Source organism: Myripristis murdjan, chromosome 19 (assembly GCF_902150065.1).
Source record: "Myripristis murdjan chromosome 19, fMyrMur1.1, whole genome shotgun sequence".
Lineage (NCBI taxonomy): Eukaryota > Metazoa > Chordata > Actinopteri > Holocentriformes > Holocentridae > Myripristis > Myripristis murdjan.
The window spans coordinates 10,710,306-10,730,023 of record NC_043998.1 but is presented as its reverse complement, the minus strand read 5'-3'; the positions used below and the strand labels follow the sequence as shown (position 1 = coordinate 10,730,023).

The following is a 19,718-nucleotide window of genomic DNA, read 5'->3' as shown; positions in this document are numbered from 1 at the left end:
CCTCTCTCTTAGTGTGTGTATGTGTGTGTGTCTGTGTGTGTGTGTGTGTGTGTGTGTGTGTGTGTGTGTGTGTGTGTGTGTGTGTGTGTGTGTGTGTGTGTGTGTGCGCGCGCGCGCGCGGCCACAACACCCTCTAGTGGGCTTGGCTCGCGGGACAGTTGCACTTGACGTCAGAACTGGAAATCGAAACTGAAGCCTCGGAGTTTCCCGAGAAAGCTGCTGCAGCAGAGAACAGCCCGCTGCTATTTAAGCGATTAGCCGACTATGACTTGATGCCAGTCTCTCACACAGCTTCAGATTGTACACAAGAGACAACAGCAACAACCTGCCATCGCATTTGTGACATTTTACATCGATCACGGCTGAGCTAACATCCCGGCCCAGTTGGCGAGGACCCCCCCACAGGTAGGACAATGGATGTTTTCATGACAGAAGTTAAAGGGACAAAATCAGCTGTGTGCTCGCACGAGTCAGAAAGTCGACACGGTTTCATTGGTATTTTGCTGCCAGACCTTATAATAACGAGTTTTTGCAATACATTAACTTGGCTGTATGCGTCTGTGAGCAAACCACCTCCCATTTCCTATTACTCCAGCACTTCTATTACACATGATAATTATTGGTTTGCTGGAACATGTACAGTCACACTGCTCTGATAAGTCCTCTGCTCTGTTTTTCACTGCTGGTTATTTTAAGTCACTCATAGGAGAGTTTGCAAAAGGACTAAAGTGTACATGTATTTAATAAAACGGCACATCTAAAAAGCCTAAAATGTATTTTATGTTGTTAGCCTACAGAAACAGTAGTGTATTATTTAAATGTAAAGGCACAAGATAAATTCTCTGTTAACGCTGAAATTGATCATTGTTGGTTGAATATTTAGTGTGAATGCAAAGTCATCCTCATCCAGAGTGCTGTTACTGGTCTTTTTCTAAGTGCCCTGCATGTGAGCTGACTCTTCGTGTTTTAAATAACTTTTTTGTGTGTGTGTTTTAAATAATGGCAGCAAAACAACACAGTGGCCACATCTCTATGAATAATGCCTTTATGCACATGTGACGATGGAGAAAGGGGTACTGAAAGTGAAAAGCGTGACCATGTTACTTTTAATACTGTCATGTATTAAAAGTCTTCCACCTGTGGTCCTCCTGCATGCTAGGCTGAATCCATTTCATACTAACCACATGACGTTGTTTCTGATCTTTTTCGACCTCTAGAAATGTCCCATTCTAAGCCGCTGCTCATCCCCTGGTTGCGGTCCCAGGTCGACAGCGGGAGGTACCCCGGGGTGGCCTGGACGAACCCACAGCACACGGAGTTCTGCGTCCCGTGGAAACACGCCCTGAGACAGGACTCCTCCAGAGTCGACGTGCTCATCTTTAAGGTGCATTCACTGTCACACAAAGGCTTTTTTAATTAGCTATCACTGGTTTTCTCATATTATAGTATGTGGCAGTACCAGCTGCAAAGTAATAGATAGATAAATCATTACAGCCCACATGAATTTGACATAATTTAGCTTTTGTATTCATAGTGATCTACACCGTGCCAGGAAAGCTTGGTTTGGTTTCTTGGTTTCTTTATTTACACATATAAAAAAATATAAAATATACAAAATAAAATTAGCAGGGAAATGTAAGGGAGAAGCACACAAAGAGCTTCTCCAGGCAGCATATTGCAGGAAATAATTTTGGCAATGACATATACACGATTTTTGTAAATAAAATACAGGAAAAAGAAAAACTTCCCCCTCAAAAGACCGCTCATATAGTCTACTGAACCTTAATTTGTACTGCAGCTATCATGCATGTGCCTCTGTGTGCTGTAATTCTGTCTCTCTGTGTCCTGTCCTCCCCCCCAAAGGCCTGGGCAGAGGTCAGCGGCAATGGCCGGGCTCAGGGAGACCCCTCAGTGTGGAAGAGGAACTTTCGCAGTGCCCTCCGAGCCAAGGGCTTCAAATTAGTATCTGACAACAAGAACGATGCTGCTAATCCCCACAAAGTGTTTTCCTGGCCAGAAGAAGCGCCGTCAGGAGGTGAGGATCCACCGGGAAATCCATAGACAGGCCTCGCTTTTGGTCTGTCATGGAAGTGGACAAAATTAGAAAAGATGATTTTTCTGACAACAAGGACATATCTTCTGGTTTCTGTGTGTGTTATATAATGCCCAGTTGGATATCAGAACTGAGAGAAACACTGCTCAGGTCTCTCTTTGCCACTCTTGTCAATGGAGCAGCTGCAGCCTGTATCTTAGCGGCATTTAACATCTCCAGCTTTGGGAAGAAGGCTGCTCACATCTGATTTGGGGTCAAAATGTTATTTTACTTGTGGAGTAAATAAACATGTTTGTACAGCAGAGCACTGTTGTGAGGGCATACTTCAATGTGGATTTATTTTAATTATTGTCCAGCGCCAGTGAAAGACCTGGATGTGCCTGCAGCTCTTTCTAACAGAGACATTTCCTCACCACAGACACTGACTGCACTAGTTCGGCCCCTGTGGATAATAAATTATCAAGTGCTGTGTACCATTCTCCTTCAACCAAAGACATTAGAATCACCTCAGACCTTGAATTATCATGTCTATTATCTAGATTGCACCCAGATGTAAACTACCTATATACTGCTAGTACCTGGGGTTAATAATCCCTGAGGGTCTGCATCGAATTAGACTGCTTTTTCCCTTGCAAAACATAAATACACACTGCCCGCTGATTATTTTCACTGCTTCAGTGTTTTAAGTGTAATCTCACACACACCTTTCCTTTCACTGAGAACCCATTTTCACTAATTCAATAGACATCTTGTAGATAAACATGATAGAAACCACGTGTATGTTATTGTTGTTTTTCCACAAGTCAGAATATGTATTTTTTTTTTTAGTTGGGAATGAGGCAAATAAGAAAAAAAATCAGGCAATGCAACCAAATGCACCACAGATGCTCGTTATCTGAGTGTTTGTGCTGACATGTAGTCTGTGTTTGGAACTGAAATGGTGTTTCATTGATATGTCGGTATCAGTGTGGCCAAATACATCTCTGACCTCACTGGGATGACCCGATTACAATCCATATTCAGCACATCTGCACATTTACATCTGAAATTTCCTGTGGTTAAGCTTCATATAAAAAAGTGCAAGTGCCAATTAGCAGTGGCTAGAAGCAGATACTAACTGAGCTCTCTGCTTTCCCCTCTCAAAGCTTCCTCTTCTGCGGGATCCCAGGACCAAGAGGAACCTAATATGTTTGAACATCTTTCCTTTCCTAAAGCAGAAGAGGCTGTGGAGGTGGGTTTCACTCGTGGAAATACAGGCTGTACTATGTTAGAGGACGCAGAAAAGATGGTGTGTAATTATGTAACTGCAAATGAGCTGAGAAACACATATCTCTGTTATCTTAGAGCCAGGTTGTCCCGTGTTTCGAGCACAATATCTATCTGCCGGACGAAGCTGTATTTGCAGGTGAGCCAGTCCCTCTGAGGATTAATAGTATTGATAGTATCATTTATGTCCTCTCCCTTTATTTCTTCTTTGTATCAGACTGTAAATGCTACTAAACATTGTATTGAATTGGATAATTAGGAATATGCAACTGCTGTCTTGTTGTTGGTATTTCTAAACATGATGCAAACCAATCAATATCTGTCGGCAGAATCCACCATTGACCAGGATATTCTCGAGGAGTGTCTAAAAGGAATGAATATTGAGCCTCCCACAGGTACAGCTACCATCACTCCTCATCATTTCCCTCTCCATTGTGCCACTGTACTATCAGTGCACAAGTGCATCCCAGGTACTTTCCTAGAAATCGTTATTCAGTTTCTCCAACTTTTCTATAGAGGGCATCACTGTCTTTGAGTCTCCTCCCGAGCAACAACAACAACACAATCAGGGTGTGATTGGTGGACACGTGTTGCCAGAGCAACAGCAGTATCCAGTAGCATTTGAGGATGCAGTCGGTGGAGTTGGGTTGCCTGAGCAACCAGCATATCCAATGGATGGAGCTGTGGGAGTGGCCTGCGATCAGCAGATGGTGGAGCAGTTCAAAGATACCATGTCCAAGACCATGGTTGGAGATCATTTCAGTAAGTTTATGGATGTTACTGTAATCATATTAGTGGATGTTAGAAATTCAATCAGGCATTTACCCACGCTCAAAAAGCACACTGCAATCCTCCCAAAATAGTAAAACTGACACTGTTTCATAAGAGTGTTATGAACAATCTGCATGGTAATATCAGTGGTATCACATATGATTGAGCTGTGAGTGAATTACATTTAAACAGGAACAGAAAATAGAATGATATTCAACGCTTCCTCTAATACATCATTTTTGTCCTGTTTCTGAATCCTCAGAGACTCAGTTCAGGGTGTTGGTGTATTACAGAGGGGTGAAAGTGTCCGAGCAGCTGGTTGAGAATGAAGCGGGACTACGCCTAGTCTATAGGTAACACTAGAAAAAACCTCTGACTGCAGGAAACAGGAGTGGAAAATGTTCATTATCCTCATGCACTATGCTCAGGGCTCTGCTAGATGACTTTGAATCTCGTCTAAATGCTGTCATGTTTTCTCAACATTAGGCCCGAGCTCACTCAGCCGGTCTTGGATCATGAAACAGGCCTGTTCCTGGTCTCTCTGCCAAGACCCGTAGCCATGCTAGACCACACCCAGGCCAATCTGACCCAGCGCATCCTCGACAAGCTGGGGCAGGGTTTGGAGGTGGGGGTGTCGGGTCCTGTGGTGTACGGCCAGCGGCTGGGTGAAATCAAGGCCTTCTGGAGCCTGTGCAAGTTTGACCACAGCCGACAGCCCCAGGAAGTTTCCAAACTGGAGCCTCAGCCTCTCTATCTGTTCAAGGACTTTGTGCGAGGTGAGAGTGAGAGGATAATATTGCCCTCTTTGTTAGTGTGCACAATTTGCTCTAATTCTCCCTGTGTCATTTGGGAGTTGGAGTGATACAGTTCTCTTATCTGTTTAGGTATGTTGGATTTTATTACTGGAAAAGAATGTCCTCCCTGTTCCCTGTACTTCTGTCTGGGAGAGAAGTGGCCCGACCCAGACAACAGGCCTTTGGAGAAGAAACTCATCACAGTGGAGGTGAGAGAGCATTAAAGTGAAACCCTGAAAGCAATATTTTACTTTGGCAGAGAAAGTGCATAAACAGTACCTCGACCTCAATCAGATTTCATGAATGATCAACTCCCAAAATTTCCCACTCGAGGGAGCTGTAGTCGGCATCGCTTTTCAAGATGCAATTTTGTCTCAGTATTGATTCAGAGACATGGGGGAGAGAGGCCCCAGCGCTGGTGGAGACAGAAGCTTTATTGCTGCTGAACTTCTGCACAGATAATACGTGCAGAAGTGAAAAAGTTCAAACTGAAGCTCGCCAGGTCTCATTGTTGGAGTTTATCTATGAACACACTTCTCATCAGCTGTTTCCTTGAACCTCACGTTTGTTGTGTCAAACTTCTGTCCCCTCTCAGGTGGTCCTAACATCACTGGAGATCCTCAAGAGCATGGCTGTTGGAGGTGGCGCCTCCTCCCTGCACTCTGTGGAACTGCAGATTTCCCTTGAAGAGATGATGGAATTGTGTTGAAGCACTCCACTGAGCCTGAATGAACTAATTGCACAGGACAAGTGTTTAATTAATGCCCATTTTTGTTTACAACGGCCCTTTCCCTACAATTATTCTGGCCACTGGTCATTGTTTACATGTTTTATGAATATTTTAACTTTAACGATTCAGCACCCTAGAAAAGAATTAAGTAGAAATATGTACTACATTGGTACAGCTACTCAGCAGAAAAGAAATACCACAAGGCTGTGTGGCAGAAATAATAATATATTATCTCAAAATACCTCATAAAAAAAAAACTCTTTAAACTTAAGGGACCACTAAAAAATATTTAATCAAACCACCCATCAGGTGGAATATGAGCAGCTGAATCCACTCTAAACATTTCAGATGCTGTGGCACAAGACATAAACTTGACCACAAAAATCCTGAGCCCAGTGCAGACATGTTTATTTCACCGTCTCAGTACTTAACATTTTTAGTTTGTTTTAAGTTACAATGCAGAGTTAGAGGAAATGTAAAAACCTCAGCATGTTGTAGTAAAACCAACATAGGTGCAGACAGGATCTCACAGCTTTATTCAAATCAGTTATTACATCACAGTCAGTTCCTTCCTAGGATCACTTCACAATTCCTAATGTCATTTTTAACTCCTATCCTGTGCAAAAAATATTGCTGCTCTACATCATAAATCTGAATCCAAAGAGAAAGAAAAACAAACAGCATTTTAAATTTAACTTGTGTACTCAGTTACAAGACTACATCGTGTTATTGCATCCATACTTTTAAAATAGATATTTATGTAGGATGAGCCTTACAACTGGAATGTTTACAAAAACAGCATTTGAAAATTGTTCAGTCTAGCTCTTCATCTGGCTCTATGTCACTCTCAGACTCCCGTTCCTCAGTGAGGGACATGTCCCTCAGTCCGGCCATGGGAACCAGCTTCCCTTCTGCGCTGACTCCCATTGGCTGGATAATGTCTTCCCTGGAAGTCAAACAGAGGAGGCCACAAAATGAGGGGGATAAGAATTGTTGTGGAAAAAAGTGAAAATAAACAAACAAATAAACACACAATTCGATCTGTAGAAATATGATGGGATTTTAGCGTTCTTAATTCTTTTTTCCTGTGATTTTATTCCTGCTTTGTTTTATTAGCAGTGCTAAATCTTTCCTTTTTACCCACATTTGGCACTCACTGCGCCCCTCACTGTCCTGGAAGAGATGCAAGATTTCTTCTGGGTTTTTTCCCCTAATGAGGTCTTTTTTGGAGTTTTTCCTTGTTCTCTTCTAGTAGAGGATCAGAGACTGAGGGGTGTCGCTTTCATTTATTTTTCCAAAATGTGATTTGCTTTGAATCTGTACAAATAAATTTGACTTCAGTGATGCCTGTGGGGAAATTTCAAATTGTTGAAAGTATTGTCCATATCATGAGACTTCCCCCCGCTACTGTCAAGAGGAACTATTAACCTCACCCACTTCAGGTTGCTGAGCTTATCAGGTAACCACTTCCTTACATAAGAACTCATTACATGATGTGGATCAATATTAGCACTGCAGGCGTGCATAAAACAGAATGTGGAAAATACAGAGATAAGAATTTAAGTGGATAGTAGTTTTATTATAGTAGTTTTATTTTAACAAAACTTACCAGCTCTCAAAAGATCACAAACTTTCCAAAATCTTTATTACCTTTGATCAAACCAATGGCGACAGTTCTTCCAAGTCATGCCTACCTGGACAGCTTGCTGAAGAGCCTGATCAGCTTCTGGGCCTCCTCTTCCTTCTCCTCCTCCGTCATGCCCTCCATGGGGTCTGGCTGCTCTTCTTCCACCCGCCCCGTCACTGGGTTGATGCGACCTTTGATCTGCCGGTACTCATCAGTGTCGGAGTCAGAGTCGCTGGAGTACTGGGTCCCAGAGCTGGAGGCCTTGCTTGGCTGGCCGCCCAGCAAACCCCTGGTGGCCAGAAGGCCGGCTGCATTACCGTAGCCTGTGTACTTGACAAAGCGCCTCACTGGAAGGACAACAGTACAGGTGGTTAAAGGGCAAATATCTTTTCTTTTTTATTTTATTGTGCCATAAAGTGACCATACAAGTATAAAGCAATACAAAACATGAAGCAGTGAGGTTGAATGGAGGGAGAAACATTGGATCAGAGGGGCTAATGAGCCTAAAGGTACAGGTATGATATGTGAATGTGTGTGTGGTGGAAGGGGCAACCAGAGGAGGAGGGGTGGGGCATAGGGTTGGGAAGGTTGGGAAGGTTTGGGAAAAATGATATGAAGCTTGGTCAGACAGTGGGGGCATATATCATATGCACACAACAGACTGTCTTCTCTTTCCTTTTAAGAGTAAAAAAAATCATCAACCACATCTGGAGACCTCATTAGTTTTATAATGTCATGCAATAGACTGGACAGCATAACCCCTCTCTAATCTGAAATGTTCAAATTTAACGGGAAATTCTGATTATACGCTTGCATGTGCTGCTGAGGCGGTTTAATGTTTGATCATTTTCTGCCACAATTTAATTTGAATTCATTTAATTTGATTTGTTTCAATAATTGCCCACTCAGAAGCCACTGCACTCCTGGCGAGCCTGTAAGGGGTTTCCCTCTCTCTGTGATGTTTCCCAAGATTTTCTCCCTTTTTCTGTCTACTGGGAGTTTTTCCTTGCCCCCCAACAGGGTTCTAGTCAGGGCGTATCATTTTATTTTCTTTAAGATGTGGGCCTATGAAGCCCTTTGAGACTGTAAACAGTAATGGAAATAAACTTGAACATATTTCCCTCACTCAAAGTTTTTTCCTTTGTCTATCAATCAGCATGAGTACAACAGTTTTTTATGTCTGAACTGTGGGATTCAGATCATTTCTATGAATCCGGAGAGTGATGGGGTCTCATCTTACCGTTTTCCTTGCAGAGGACAAAGATGAGGTCAGCAGCACAGTATTTGAGGTCCGTGTCCAGGTGGGTCATGAGGCGGATCAGGCGATTCTTCACTGAGCAGCCTTCCTCCGGCCTTTGGGACACGTCTCTCAGTGGGGGCAGGATCTGGTGAAAGGGGTCAGGCATGGTTTCAGCCAAACTATTATGTTTTACATCATTTTAGAAAGTCTACATGGTTTACATGGTTTCGGGGATATTACATATTTCCTGATGTACTGGCGTGTTTCTCTGTGGGCCCGGCAGCTCTCTGTCAGCAGATTGAGGATTGGGGTCAACTTCTCTTTCACCTTGTCACCCTGAGAAGCAGACAAATGACTCCTTCAGCTGATTTCAGTATTACCTCATGGTGTCTCAAATGTGGTAAAAGATTCTACTTATGTTTCTAGTGTGAGTCCTGTCCATAGTGATGTAATACACATGCATATACTATCATCCAATGAAACAAACGAACCTGGAAAACTAACACAAGGAGTCCGCTGTATGCAAAATATGGCAATACGCCACAGTTGATGTTAACTGTGACAATTATGTTAAATATTTTATGTATGATTTTCCCTCTATCTCCATCTCAGTTCCTTCCCTCCACTCAGCTCTGTCTCCCTGCCCTCACCGACTCAAGGCGTCGCTCCATGAACATCAGCAGGATGTGGACACAGTCCATGTTGACACCCTGGCACTGCTCACAGTTTTCAGTCAGGGGAGCAGACAGCAGGACGTCCAGACACTGGAGAGGCAGTGCGGTCAACAAGTTGACTGTGTGTCTGGGGGATTAGAGAGGAGGATGCAGAGGGATAGAAAAAAAAGGAGTGGAATGGATGATAGAGAGAGGAGATGAGTGTAAATATGCATGAAAGCAAATATGAGGGTAGTAGTGTGTTATACTAAATATTTTTCATTGTCATCATAATTTCTCTGTCTCTATCCCGCCCATGGTCAGTCCTCACCCCTGCAGTTCATCGGTGTCTCCTGTCAACAAGCAGCACCTTATCAGGCAGACACGTAGGACCGCCACTAGGTGCCGGTAGAGAGCTGCATCACTCTGAAGAGGGAGAACACATACAACTCATTTCTCTCTATAATGTCACCGGTAATGGAATCATACATCAGTAGCCAAGGTCAGGAAGAGCTCTGGTGATAAAGCATGGGGTAGAAGTGAAAGAAAATAGGGGGTTAAGAAGGGTAGGGTTTGATTTACTGTCCTTTAGGAGATGTAATGCTACTTCTTTAGTGGAGGGCAGAGAAGATGACGGATGGCATCTAGTAGTGAAAACAATCTTATCTTTTCTAGCTATTTTATTATTTGACCATAAGGCTGGATATTCTAAAAGACAACGGTAGCCATTCTGATTAACATAATTTGTTTGTCTAATCCACTGTGTAATGCACACCCAGAGTTTCTAAACTGGCAGAAGTAAACGTCTCATGTGGATTCTTCCTTCTGTAAGGCTGCCAGGTCTATGCACCTCTACGGAAAGGCACTGACCTCACTCGGTTCCTGCCTGTGAGTGCTGTGGGTGATGTTGAAGAGGATTTTGAGGATCTCTATGATGCGCTGAGAGGCTTCCAGGGAAATGGGAGGCGCTGCTGAGTTTATCACAGCCTCATACTGGTCCTTCCACTGAACCTCCAGGCTGCTCTCCAGAGCTGCTGTGAGGAGCGGCACTCCTCCCTCCTAGAAGAGCAGACACAGGCACGAGTGTGAGAATACATTTGTAATCATCTTGGTCTGCTCATAAATACTGACGGACCTTGTAGTAACTGGAATTATGAAATAAAAGCTGCACTACTATCATAGTCCCAAACTTATATCCAACATGCTCAACCACATTTTTTCTCAAAGAAAAAGAGGGATTTGGAGCCCAGCAGTATAGGACAACATCTAGACAAAACTACCTGGGCACTGCAAATGGACCAGCTCATCTAAGACACTGGAGCCTCCATTTGCATTTGAAGTGCACTACTATCATATCTAAGTATCATGAATTTCCGCTCTAAAGTATAAAATTTTGATGATACTTTGCTGGTGTGGTGATGTAGAGAAATAAAATTCCTAACTGCACCTATTTGCTCAATGTTAATCTAATTTAGACTCTATATATCATGCACAGACACATGCTGCCCAATGCCAGGAGAGTCCTCAAGTCCTCGAATGCTATTCCTGGTAACTATTTGGGGTAACCTTGTACTTATAGCATGATATATGTACTATGCTAAGTTAGTATAGCATATTATGCAGGTGAAGCATCAATAGCCTCATGCATTCCCTGGTACCTGGTGAAGCTGAACTCTGAGCTCTGTTCGCAGTGCGGTCATGAGGAACATGAGGCGCAGTTCATAAAACTGTCCACTGGGGGGAGACGAGCAGCTGGCACTCCTGGACAGCAGCTCCGTCAGGCCGCACAGGAGTCTGGCAGGGGAAATAACAAGGGGTTAAGCTGGGTGGCCAGATCAGGTTGACCTGTACAAATCCTAAATGAAGGTTGTGAGAGATGATAATTATAGTGTACATGTGTGTGTCGGTGTGTGAGTGTGTAAGAGGGAAAATACATGTGTGAATGATTGGGAATACACAGACATCATCAGTTTATGATGCACCCACTTCCCTTCAACCTGCTAAGTCTATTTCTACTTCAGTAAGTGATTTCCTACATTTCCCAGAATTCCTTTCAGCAACCCCCAGAGAGGGGTGTGAACGTGTTGCTGTCATTCAAAGGCGAATATGTGGGTATATGAATATTTCCAGCTAAGCAATTAGTCAGTGAACACTCGGGTGTGTCTAAGATTTCAGCTGCATTCCATACTGAAAATACAACATGTCTAGTTGCTGCATTGCATTGTGGTCTATTGAGGCTGGCTGAGATGTCATCTACAATTGGCCAGTTCTCAGCAAAAAGAATAATAATAACAGGAAGAAGAATATTCCACAAAACAACCAAATGGGTCCAGACATGCAAGCAACATCACACGAAATCTTTAGTGAATTTGGGTGGATTTTTGTTTTCAGTCCTCAGATGTTTTTGTGAGTCTGTGTTGTCAAATAAACCCACCTGAGAGCGCTGAACCTCTCCTGTGCCCAGGTGCTGTTGTACACCACATTACACAACACCTTCAAGGCCTCCTTCCTCTGTCCCTCCTCTCCTGACTCTTTCTCCTCCTCTTCCTCCACTTCATACTTGCTCTCCCTCCGGTCCTTCCTCCCTTGCTGCAGGACCTTGTGGTGGTCCTCGCCCCTGTGCATTTCGTTAATGCCGGTCGTGTGGCCCCCGTACCCACAGTTGCCATCCATATCCCCAGTGTTTTCATAGCTAATGTAACTCTCCGCATCCTCATCAAGTGCGTGGCATTCTTCTTCCTCATCATCAGCATCCATGTCACCCTTGTCCTCTTCATGGTTGTGCAGGGCTTTGGCCTTAGCGAGAGAAGCGATGATGTCGTCAAAGATTTCAGAGTCAAGGTCGCTGTCATCATCAGCGACGTCACATGAGGTCAGCCCGGCCAGCTTGGCCAGAGTCAGGAGAGCGTTGTCGGTGACCAGGGGTGCCAGGACCTTTTTGTCCCTGGACAGGATCCGAAGGCTGCGCAGACACACCTTCATAAGACGACATTTCACTCCTTGGCGTATGAACCTCACAAGGACAATAGCTAGATTCTAAGGACAGGAGGAGAAAAAAGGACATAGATGAATGAACATCACTGTAAAAAGGAACAACTTACATTAATAGGGATGTACTAATGCCAATTTTTCAACACTGATAATGACAAGGAGTACAAAAGGACTGCTCCCATCCATTACTTTCACTAGAATTAGTTTCGGGTCCCTGGACAAAAAAAAATGTACATAAAATCCTTTGAGAAACAGAGATTTCTGTGTGACAAAAATGCAGAAAATCAAGACAGTTGTGTTTGTTTCCAATGTGTCATTCACGACCTCTGGTATTGGATATTAGTCTTAGGTAAAGTCTCTTATACCAATACTTCATTTTAAACTGGTATCAGCACCAAACCAGTGAAAATAGGCCACGTTTCTGTTCACTTTTACCTGAGTGATCAGGAAGTGACATCATCACATACCTGTCTGAGGATGAGGCCACGGTCCTCCTCAGTGTACTCACAGTCAGAGTCTGAATCGGTGTAATATCTAACTTTATTCTTCCTGAACTGGGGAAGCAAGGAAAAGATTCACATTACAACTCTTGTGGTTTATTGACTGAAGCACAGAACATGACATTAAGATGCTTTTGTGTAGAATAGACAATCTTCAAAAAAAAAAAAAAAAAGCTGTACTGTACCTCTTCGAGCTCTCTTTGCTACAGAAGGTGAGACACAGAGAGAGAGAGAGAGAAAACAATATCAGCACACACATATAAGGCACAGGTGCCTCTACAAATCTGATCGACTCAACAGCAGCTACTGACAGAGCTAAGGGTGTTGAATAGATTAGCATGCCGTATGTTCATTATGCAATTACACCGACTGGGTTCAATCTGCCTGAGCGTCCAAGAGAGAGGATCAGGGACAACTGATACAGCAGAAATACTAATCACAGACAGTCTGTGGAAAGTGGGAGGGGAGGGGTGGAGGGGCAAGTTTTTGTATGTGTGCCAAGGGACAGATATTCTGAAACAAATTAGGGAACCAGGGTACAATCCGGTCGTTGACATACGTACTTTCCTCCGGTCGCGCTCCTCTGCATCAAAGAAGAAGCACTGGGCATACTACAGGAAAGAAAAATGACCATTTATGATAAGCATATCTTAAAAATGGTCTAAAACTGTAGTATTGAGTATTGTTTTGTCCGGACATGAAGATTAAGACTGTACTCTGTGTGTGTGTTTGTGTGTGAGTGGTGTTACCTCTTTGTTAAACTCCTGTAGATATGACTCAACACCAGACTCATCCCCCTGCCTGATGCAGTGGATAATCCCCTCCACATCCAAGTCCATGCTTACTGCGCGCACACACACACATGCACACACACACACACACACACATACACAAACACACCGTTAGAGAGAGGCATTCAGCCCATAACAAAATTACAGTTACACAACAATGATGATAATGACAGGGGTTATGTATTACTGAACATATAATGACAAAAAACGCATCAATATATATCAACCCTTAATTCACTGACTTTATCGATTATATTTAACTACAAAAACATCTTGCAAAGTTTTAAATGACCTTTTCTATCACTTATCACATAGATTTGAATACTGACAAATGCTTGGCAAGGTGTTTTATGAAAGCTGATTGTGTTTTTTTGAGATACACTTTGCTAGGATGCACCACACACACATAAACAAGGACAACATGTAGTTGACCACAATCATGAACACTTTCACTCCATGCATTTGTTGAGCCTTACCTTCTGCAGGTCACTTTATCAGCCAGGAGATACAAGTCAGGCGGCCACAAGTTGTTGTCACTGTCCCAGTTGAGCTTCAAGTTGCTTCTCAGTGTTTCTTGTCCTCATATGCACGCTTTATAGCTGCTTTCCCTTCAGATTTGTTCGGTTCTACGACGTGCTTTCCTCTCACTCTCCTGTACTCACTGTCACTCTCTCTCTCTCTCTGTCCCTCTCTCGCTCTAATCCTACAGAGATGTAGTGGTTATGGTTATAATCCCCTAATGGACTTTCAGCCTATATCTCTCAGTGCTGACCCTCTAACCTTTTACAGGTTTTTCAGACCTGTGCTGCTCAGCTCTCTCTCTCTCTCTCTCTCTCTCTCTCCAACAGTTCCACAGTCTTTTGCTCAAATCTCTTAATAGCTCAGCAATCACTGAAAAAAAAAACATCAAGATTTTGTTGATATATTCCTTTTCCAGTTGTTACATAACCACACTCTAACTACTGCATTCACTGCATTTTCTGTAGGCACCTTAAATATTTTTCAGATGTTCGCTTATGGCATAAAATACTGGTGTGTTTTTCTGAACTGTTAAATTATTCCAACTTATAAGATAGTGTGCTTTATACCTGCTTATTTGTGCTCAGTCCCACAAGATGGAGCCAACTCACCCAGTGCAGGTTTTTATTATTATTATTATTTTTTTTTTTTTTTGCTTTTGCTTAATGGGAATATGTATTTTTCCCTCAAACATAAAGATCTAAATTACACTCTTGCAGCTAATCTAAACAAAAACAGCTGCCACAGAGACCAATGTAAAGCAGGGGATGACAGCCAAACTTATATATTGTTGAAATTCACATTTTTTTACAGTAAACACATCCCCTAATAAATCTTGCTTCTTTTTTAACATGTCTAGCCTAAATTCAACTATCATGCTCAGTCTACTGCCTGACTACAGCAGGACTTTACACACATACAAGTATCCCCAAATCCTCTCCAACCACTCTGAGCCCCAAAAGAAGATGACATGCAAGTATATGACAGCTTTTCCTGGCAGGATGCTCACTCTTGTGCCCAGTGGGTAGAGGAAACAAGGCTAGAGGGCTGAAGAGGCTGGCTGGTGAGCGCAGCCTTTGAACAACAGGATGCACGCTACGTCAGCGATAAGGGGGAGAAAAGTCAGAGCAGTTGTGACAAAGTGCTCTCATGCGAGTAAATGCATATTGCGCGAAGATTCATTAGATACTTGAGATGGAAGGTATCAACAAGCCCGAGCGCTGAAAGCGTAATGACCGTCAGTGACCTTTGTGAGAAAACCAGCCGTCAAAAACAGGTCATTTCCACTGATGTATGCAGTCGGGAACTACCTGTTTAAATCATCCAGATGCAGACTAACATCATTAGTAGCTGTCATAACACTTCCAGCACAATATGTAGGCTAAACTCGTACAGCTATAGGCCTTCAAAGATTAATCCGGCTCCAATTAGCATCTGACTGACAAGGTTATTACACTAGTTTCTCTCCATACAGGTTCTTAATTACGTTCAGATTTTATTGCAAAAACCCCCCCCCCAAACAAACAAGCAAAACAAAAAAACAAACAAAAAACAAAAACAAAAACAAACAAACAAAAATGCACAACTCTCTCCAGGAGTGGTGAATAACAATTTTTCAAAATGGTATCACTGACCTCAACAAGTTTTCTGAACAAGGCCTTGCTAAATAAAGAGTGCTACGCTGCTCTAAAGGCAAAAGGCAGTAACTTCTCAGAAAGTTGAGCTGAGAAAAGTTTTTTTGTTGTCCAGACAATTGTGTTTTATGCAGGCTATTGGAAATGTGGCCATTTTTTTCTTTTGTCTTTTTATCTACATTATTAACCCTGTGCTCAGACTTGACATTTGACCCTTTTAGTTACTCTATTCTGCCTTTGCTCTGTTTGCAAAATAAGAAGGGGTCATGTAAAGGAAAAAGGCAGTAACTTCCATTTGATCTCTCAGTTGGTTGTTGATAATAATATAAAAGGTAGTTAAAGTATTGTTAACACTTACTTTACATGCTGCTATTTTCTCTCCAAAAACAAAACAATAGTCACAATATAAAGCAGGTTACTGATTCAAAAAGGAAAATAACTCATTTTCAACCAAAAATGAAGTTAATGCCATTTGTCTTTGTAGGGCAGCGTGAATAAAGAGTGTGATGTGACTGGGGATCTGGCCGACAAACTGCACCAGCATAGCTTAAACTCAGAGGAAAATATCTCAGACTCTGCATATGTCTGACCTCATGAGTGAACACCTCTAAGATCCTCAGCAGATACACGCCAAATCCTCCACAGCTGGCACACCTACCATGGCCATGATGGCTGCAACAGCTACGCCCCAAAGCTGTGAACTGTGATTTCAGTACAAAGAAGACAATGCCTTTGACCTTGCCTGATCTGCAGAAAGCTGGGAAGCGTCAACATGCTCCAGGCTTTCCCTGACTAAGCCATACAAGCCAATTAGACCAAATTATAACCAAAAAAAAAAAAAAAAAAAAAAAAAAAAAGTCTGAGAGAGTGTACATAGCTTAATGCTTAGGCTATTGGTTATCTTTGTGACTACTGTGTTGAGTCTTGTTTAAACATGTTGGGAGATCATGTCAGGAGCTCTGTTGAGAAATATGTACACCTTTTTTTTGCAATCCTGAGATGGAATGGAGAGAAAATAGATGCATCTGTCTGTCAGAAGATAAGGAGGAATGTTCAAACATTTTGCTTGTCTAGTAAAAAAAAAAAAAAAATCAGGGCCCTTTTTCTTCACTCATCTCAACATGCTGTTATTTGCCTCTACCTGCCTGATTGTCATATCCACATTATTGATGATTATTTATCAAAATTCTATTTCGTGTAAATATCCTATGAAGCACTAATGGTCCTCCTGACAATATCATCACAGTGTTGATATTGAGGTATACGGTCAAAGACAATGCGATATTTGATTTTTACCCATTTGTTTGCTTGTTTGCTTTGTTATTTGTTATTGAAATGTTTTGAAATGTTTTCTGTGAAGGCAGCAGGTGCACGGGAACTGGTCCAATGAGTCTCTCGGTTTGGGTGAGCACAGTCATTCAATTTGTTGAGAGGATATATTTCCATAACGTGGTCCACTGACACGTAGTTCCTTCCTTCTTGCCATGAGTCGTAGTTTCTTGACAAGAAAGTGCTGAGTGCAGCGCCACCTTTAATCATCAAATAAAAGCGTGAGCACTTGGTCATGAGGTGTATGTGCTGGCTGTCTTGTCATTTGCCTGTTAAAATGTGCTTGTGTGCATGTGGACTATGATGACTAAATGCACCGCTCTGATGGCAAAACAGGCCCAGATGTTAGTCACAGGAACAGTACACAATAGACTCTAGAGAGGAAGCTGTGAGTGAGAGAGCAGGGGGGAGTGGGAAAGGGGGGGCAATGGGAAAACATTAAAATGTGACATTGGCTCCCCACGGACTTGTTATTAAAAGATAAAGGATTACGGGATAATTTCCTGGAGAGATGTTACTATGTGGCAATGTTCCAATTCTTAAAGTTATACTTAACAATTGTATCATAATAATACCTCTAACATTATTTATTATTTTTGTGGGAAATATTAAGGAGACTGGTCAAGATGTTGTTTTTAATACGCATACATTGAGGGTGGGGGATGGAAGTGTGCGTGAAGGACATTTCAGGAATAAACATGGTGACGGCAAAGGTGACTCAAGGGAAAAAGGAGCAGGAAAAATGGGACGATAAAGAAAAGCTCGGAGGAGAATTGGGGTTATTTTGGGCTCTGGGAGTTTCCTGCAGGTGATGGAAATGAAAGAATGATTTCTGGAACAATTGCTCAGCAGCAAGTGGAGGAGAGGCAGATAGGAGGATGTGGACGAGGGGAGGGGGAGTGCAACACGAGGACTGGACTGAGCATTAGAATCGATGTAAACATCACACAAGGTACAAGGTCATTGTGAGTTTAACTGCAATGTTATGCTGGAGACTTGGCCACTGTTGGTAAAAGGTTGTTTATGTTATGATCACAGCTCCTACAAATAGACAATAAAACTGCCATGACAACTGATTAATTATGAGAATGGGAGTTGCTCTGGAGGTATAGTGACTTCTAGACACACCCCTTCACCCCACCATGAGTGTATAAAGGACCACAGGAGGAGAGGGCTGCTAGACTTGGGCATCTGGCAATCAGCAAGACTACAACTGAATCTCAGGATTGATGGTTTACTCCAAAAGCCACAGCAGGGTTTTGCATTTTTTTGGTGGTGAGTGTCATCCTAGATTTACATTCCTCTATTTCTTTTTTATTATTATTATTTTTATTTTAATCAGATCTCCAAATTAAGAAAATATGCTAATAATGCATTTTAATTATCTTTGCTTGTTAAAAAGTGTCCCTATGTTATTAGTTTTAATTAAGCCATTCATTTATTATGAATTATCTCTAATGTGCTGTCAGACTGATGTAAAGTATATTCTCAACATCATTTGTTTTTTCCCCTCGCTGCTACAGACCACTGCAGTATGGAGATAGCCTTACTGCTGCTGCTGACTGTGTCTGTGACTGCTGCCTCACCAATTAAACCAACACACAGGTCAGTAAACAGTCATTAATGACAATTTACCGTACAAAAGGCATAGTGACTGCAACTGCACCACCATATCCGTCATGCTATGATGCTAATCTGTGAAAGAAACACTAATCACTACAATCACTAAGATAATTACTAAGATCCGCCTGCAAGGTGATATGGTCAAACGCCATGTCTTCCTTTATAATAAGTATTGGGCAACTGCTGAAATTCACACTTATGCATAGTTGTTTGTTTTGCAAAATGCCACAAGTAATCAACACCTCGTTCTGTTTTGAACCACAGGACACAGCCAGAAACTTTCCCACCAGGGGCCAATGTGCAGGAGCTAGAGGTCAAAAGGTCAGGGGCCACAAAGGAGGGGGGGCATGTGCCAGAACTGAAGATCATCCCATTTCATTCAGAGGACAAACAACAAGACATGGAGGCCCTGAAAAACAGGTAAAAAAAAAAAATAAATAAAAAAAAAAAATCATAATAATTATTACTTTTATAATAAAAAGATGGTGATCGGTCACAACATAATTTTACAAAGCCATATGAGGGTACAGGGATTGGCTGAAAAACACAACACTTTAGTATTAATATGTTGCAATAGGTTACTGTATAATAAAGGACAAATAAAATGCCTACTTCAGTATCTGTTCACAAAAACTACACAGTTGCTTTTAAATTTGATCTGCAACAGGAAATTATTTGGTGCAGTTTTCTGTAGATTTGTCTGATGTTTTGACTCTTTTTGCTCTCTCTCTCTCTCTCTCTCCTCTTCATCACACTGACAGACTCGCGGTGAAGACGCGGCCAAGGCGCGCGCCTCAGCGGGGATGCCAGCTCGGCACGTGCCAGCTCCACATTCTCGCCAACAAGTTATATCAAATCGGCCAGACGAGTGGAAAAGACGAGTCGACGAAGGCCCAGGACCCGCGGGGCTACGGCAGATAGTGCAAAATTAAACCACCACAATTATGGACTGGAATTTGAAAACAATCTTTATTTAACACCAAATATGCTCCTATTTACCGACTGACTGGTACTCATTGTTGATTGTGCTCTATACACGTGCAATGTGGATGTTTGAATGCTGAGAGAATGCCTAACCAGATGATGTTTTATAATATAAACGCTTCACTATTTAAATGCACTAAAAAAAAAAATAAATATTTAATACAAAGTGAACCATGTTGTGGAGTTTTGGGTGTTGTATTTTTAGGCCAATAT

The 19,718-nt window shown here is 42.3% G+C and overlaps 2 protein-coding genes across 3 annotated transcripts; one reads left to right on the top strand and one right to left on the bottom strand.

Annotated features, from left to right (window-relative positions):
• Positions 1 to 191: 191 nt before the first annotated feature.
• irf3 (interferon regulatory factor 3) lies at positions 192 to 6,404 on the top strand. Of its 2 annotated transcripts, XM_030077851.1 has the most exons (11): positions 192 to 405; positions 1,218 to 1,384; positions 1,864 to 2,035; positions 3,199 to 3,284; positions 3,398 to 3,458; positions 3,649 to 3,714; positions 3,836 to 4,081; positions 4,353 to 4,443; positions 4,577 to 4,866; positions 4,975 to 5,093; positions 5,480 to 6,404. In XM_030077851.1, the coding sequence occupies exons 2-11, from the start codon at positions 1,220 to 1,222 to the stop codon at positions 5,591 to 5,593; spliced, it is 1,410 nt and encodes a 469-aa protein (XP_029933711.1). In that variant the 5' UTR covers positions 192 to 405; positions 1,218 to 1,219; the 3' UTR covers positions 5,594 to 6,404. The 2 variants fall into 2 exon arrangements, with proteins under 2 accessions (XP_029933711.1, XP_029933712.1); XM_030077852.1 differs by lacking the exon at positions 192 to 405 and having other exon boundaries at positions 1,208 to 1,384.
• LOC115377815 (synembryn-A) lies at positions 6,124 to 14,120 on the bottom strand. The gene is made up of 14 exons (XM_030077845.1): positions 13,893 to 14,120; positions 13,375 to 13,469; positions 13,189 to 13,236; positions 12,811 to 12,828; positions 12,593 to 12,679; positions 11,569 to 12,170; positions 10,793 to 10,928; positions 10,005 to 10,193; positions 9,466 to 9,560; positions 9,132 to 9,282; positions 8,722 to 8,817; positions 8,482 to 8,626; positions 7,309 to 7,588; positions 6,124 to 6,560 (listed from the first exon to the last, which is right to left on the bottom strand). Exons 2-14 carry the CDS (start codon positions 13,462 to 13,464, stop codon positions 6,428 to 6,430), a joined length of 2,070 nt encoding a protein of 689 aa, XP_029933705.1. The 5' UTR covers positions 13,465 to 13,469; positions 13,893 to 14,120; the 3' UTR covers positions 6,124 to 6,427.
• Between the last annotated feature and the right edge of the window lie 5,598 nt (positions 14,121 to 19,718).

Coding starts and splice junctions, on each gene's coding strand:
- irf3 (XM_030077851.1), top strand. CDS start 1,220: ATGTCCCATTCTAAGCCGCTGCTCATCCCCTGGTTGCGGTCCCAGGTC. Junction 1,385..1,863: donor TCGACGTGCTCATCTTTAAG/GTGCATTCACTG, acceptor TCCCCCCCAAAG/GCCTGGGCAGAGGTCAGCGG. Junction 4,082..4,352: donor CATGGTTGGAGATCATTTCA/GTAAGTTTATGG, acceptor CTGAATCCTCAG/AGACTCAGTTCAGGGTGTTG.
- LOC115377815 (XM_030077845.1), bottom strand. CDS start 13,464: ATGGACTTGGATGTGGAGGGGATTATCCACTGCATCAGGCAGGGGGAT. Junction 10,194..10,792: donor TCAGAGTTCAGCTTCACCAG/GTACCAGGGAAT, acceptor CTGCTCTTCTAG/GAGGGAGGAGTGCCGCTCCT. Junction 6,561..7,308: donor CTCTTCAGCAAGCTGTCCAG/GTAGGCATGACT, acceptor TTTGACTTCCAG/GGAAGACATTATCCAGCCAA.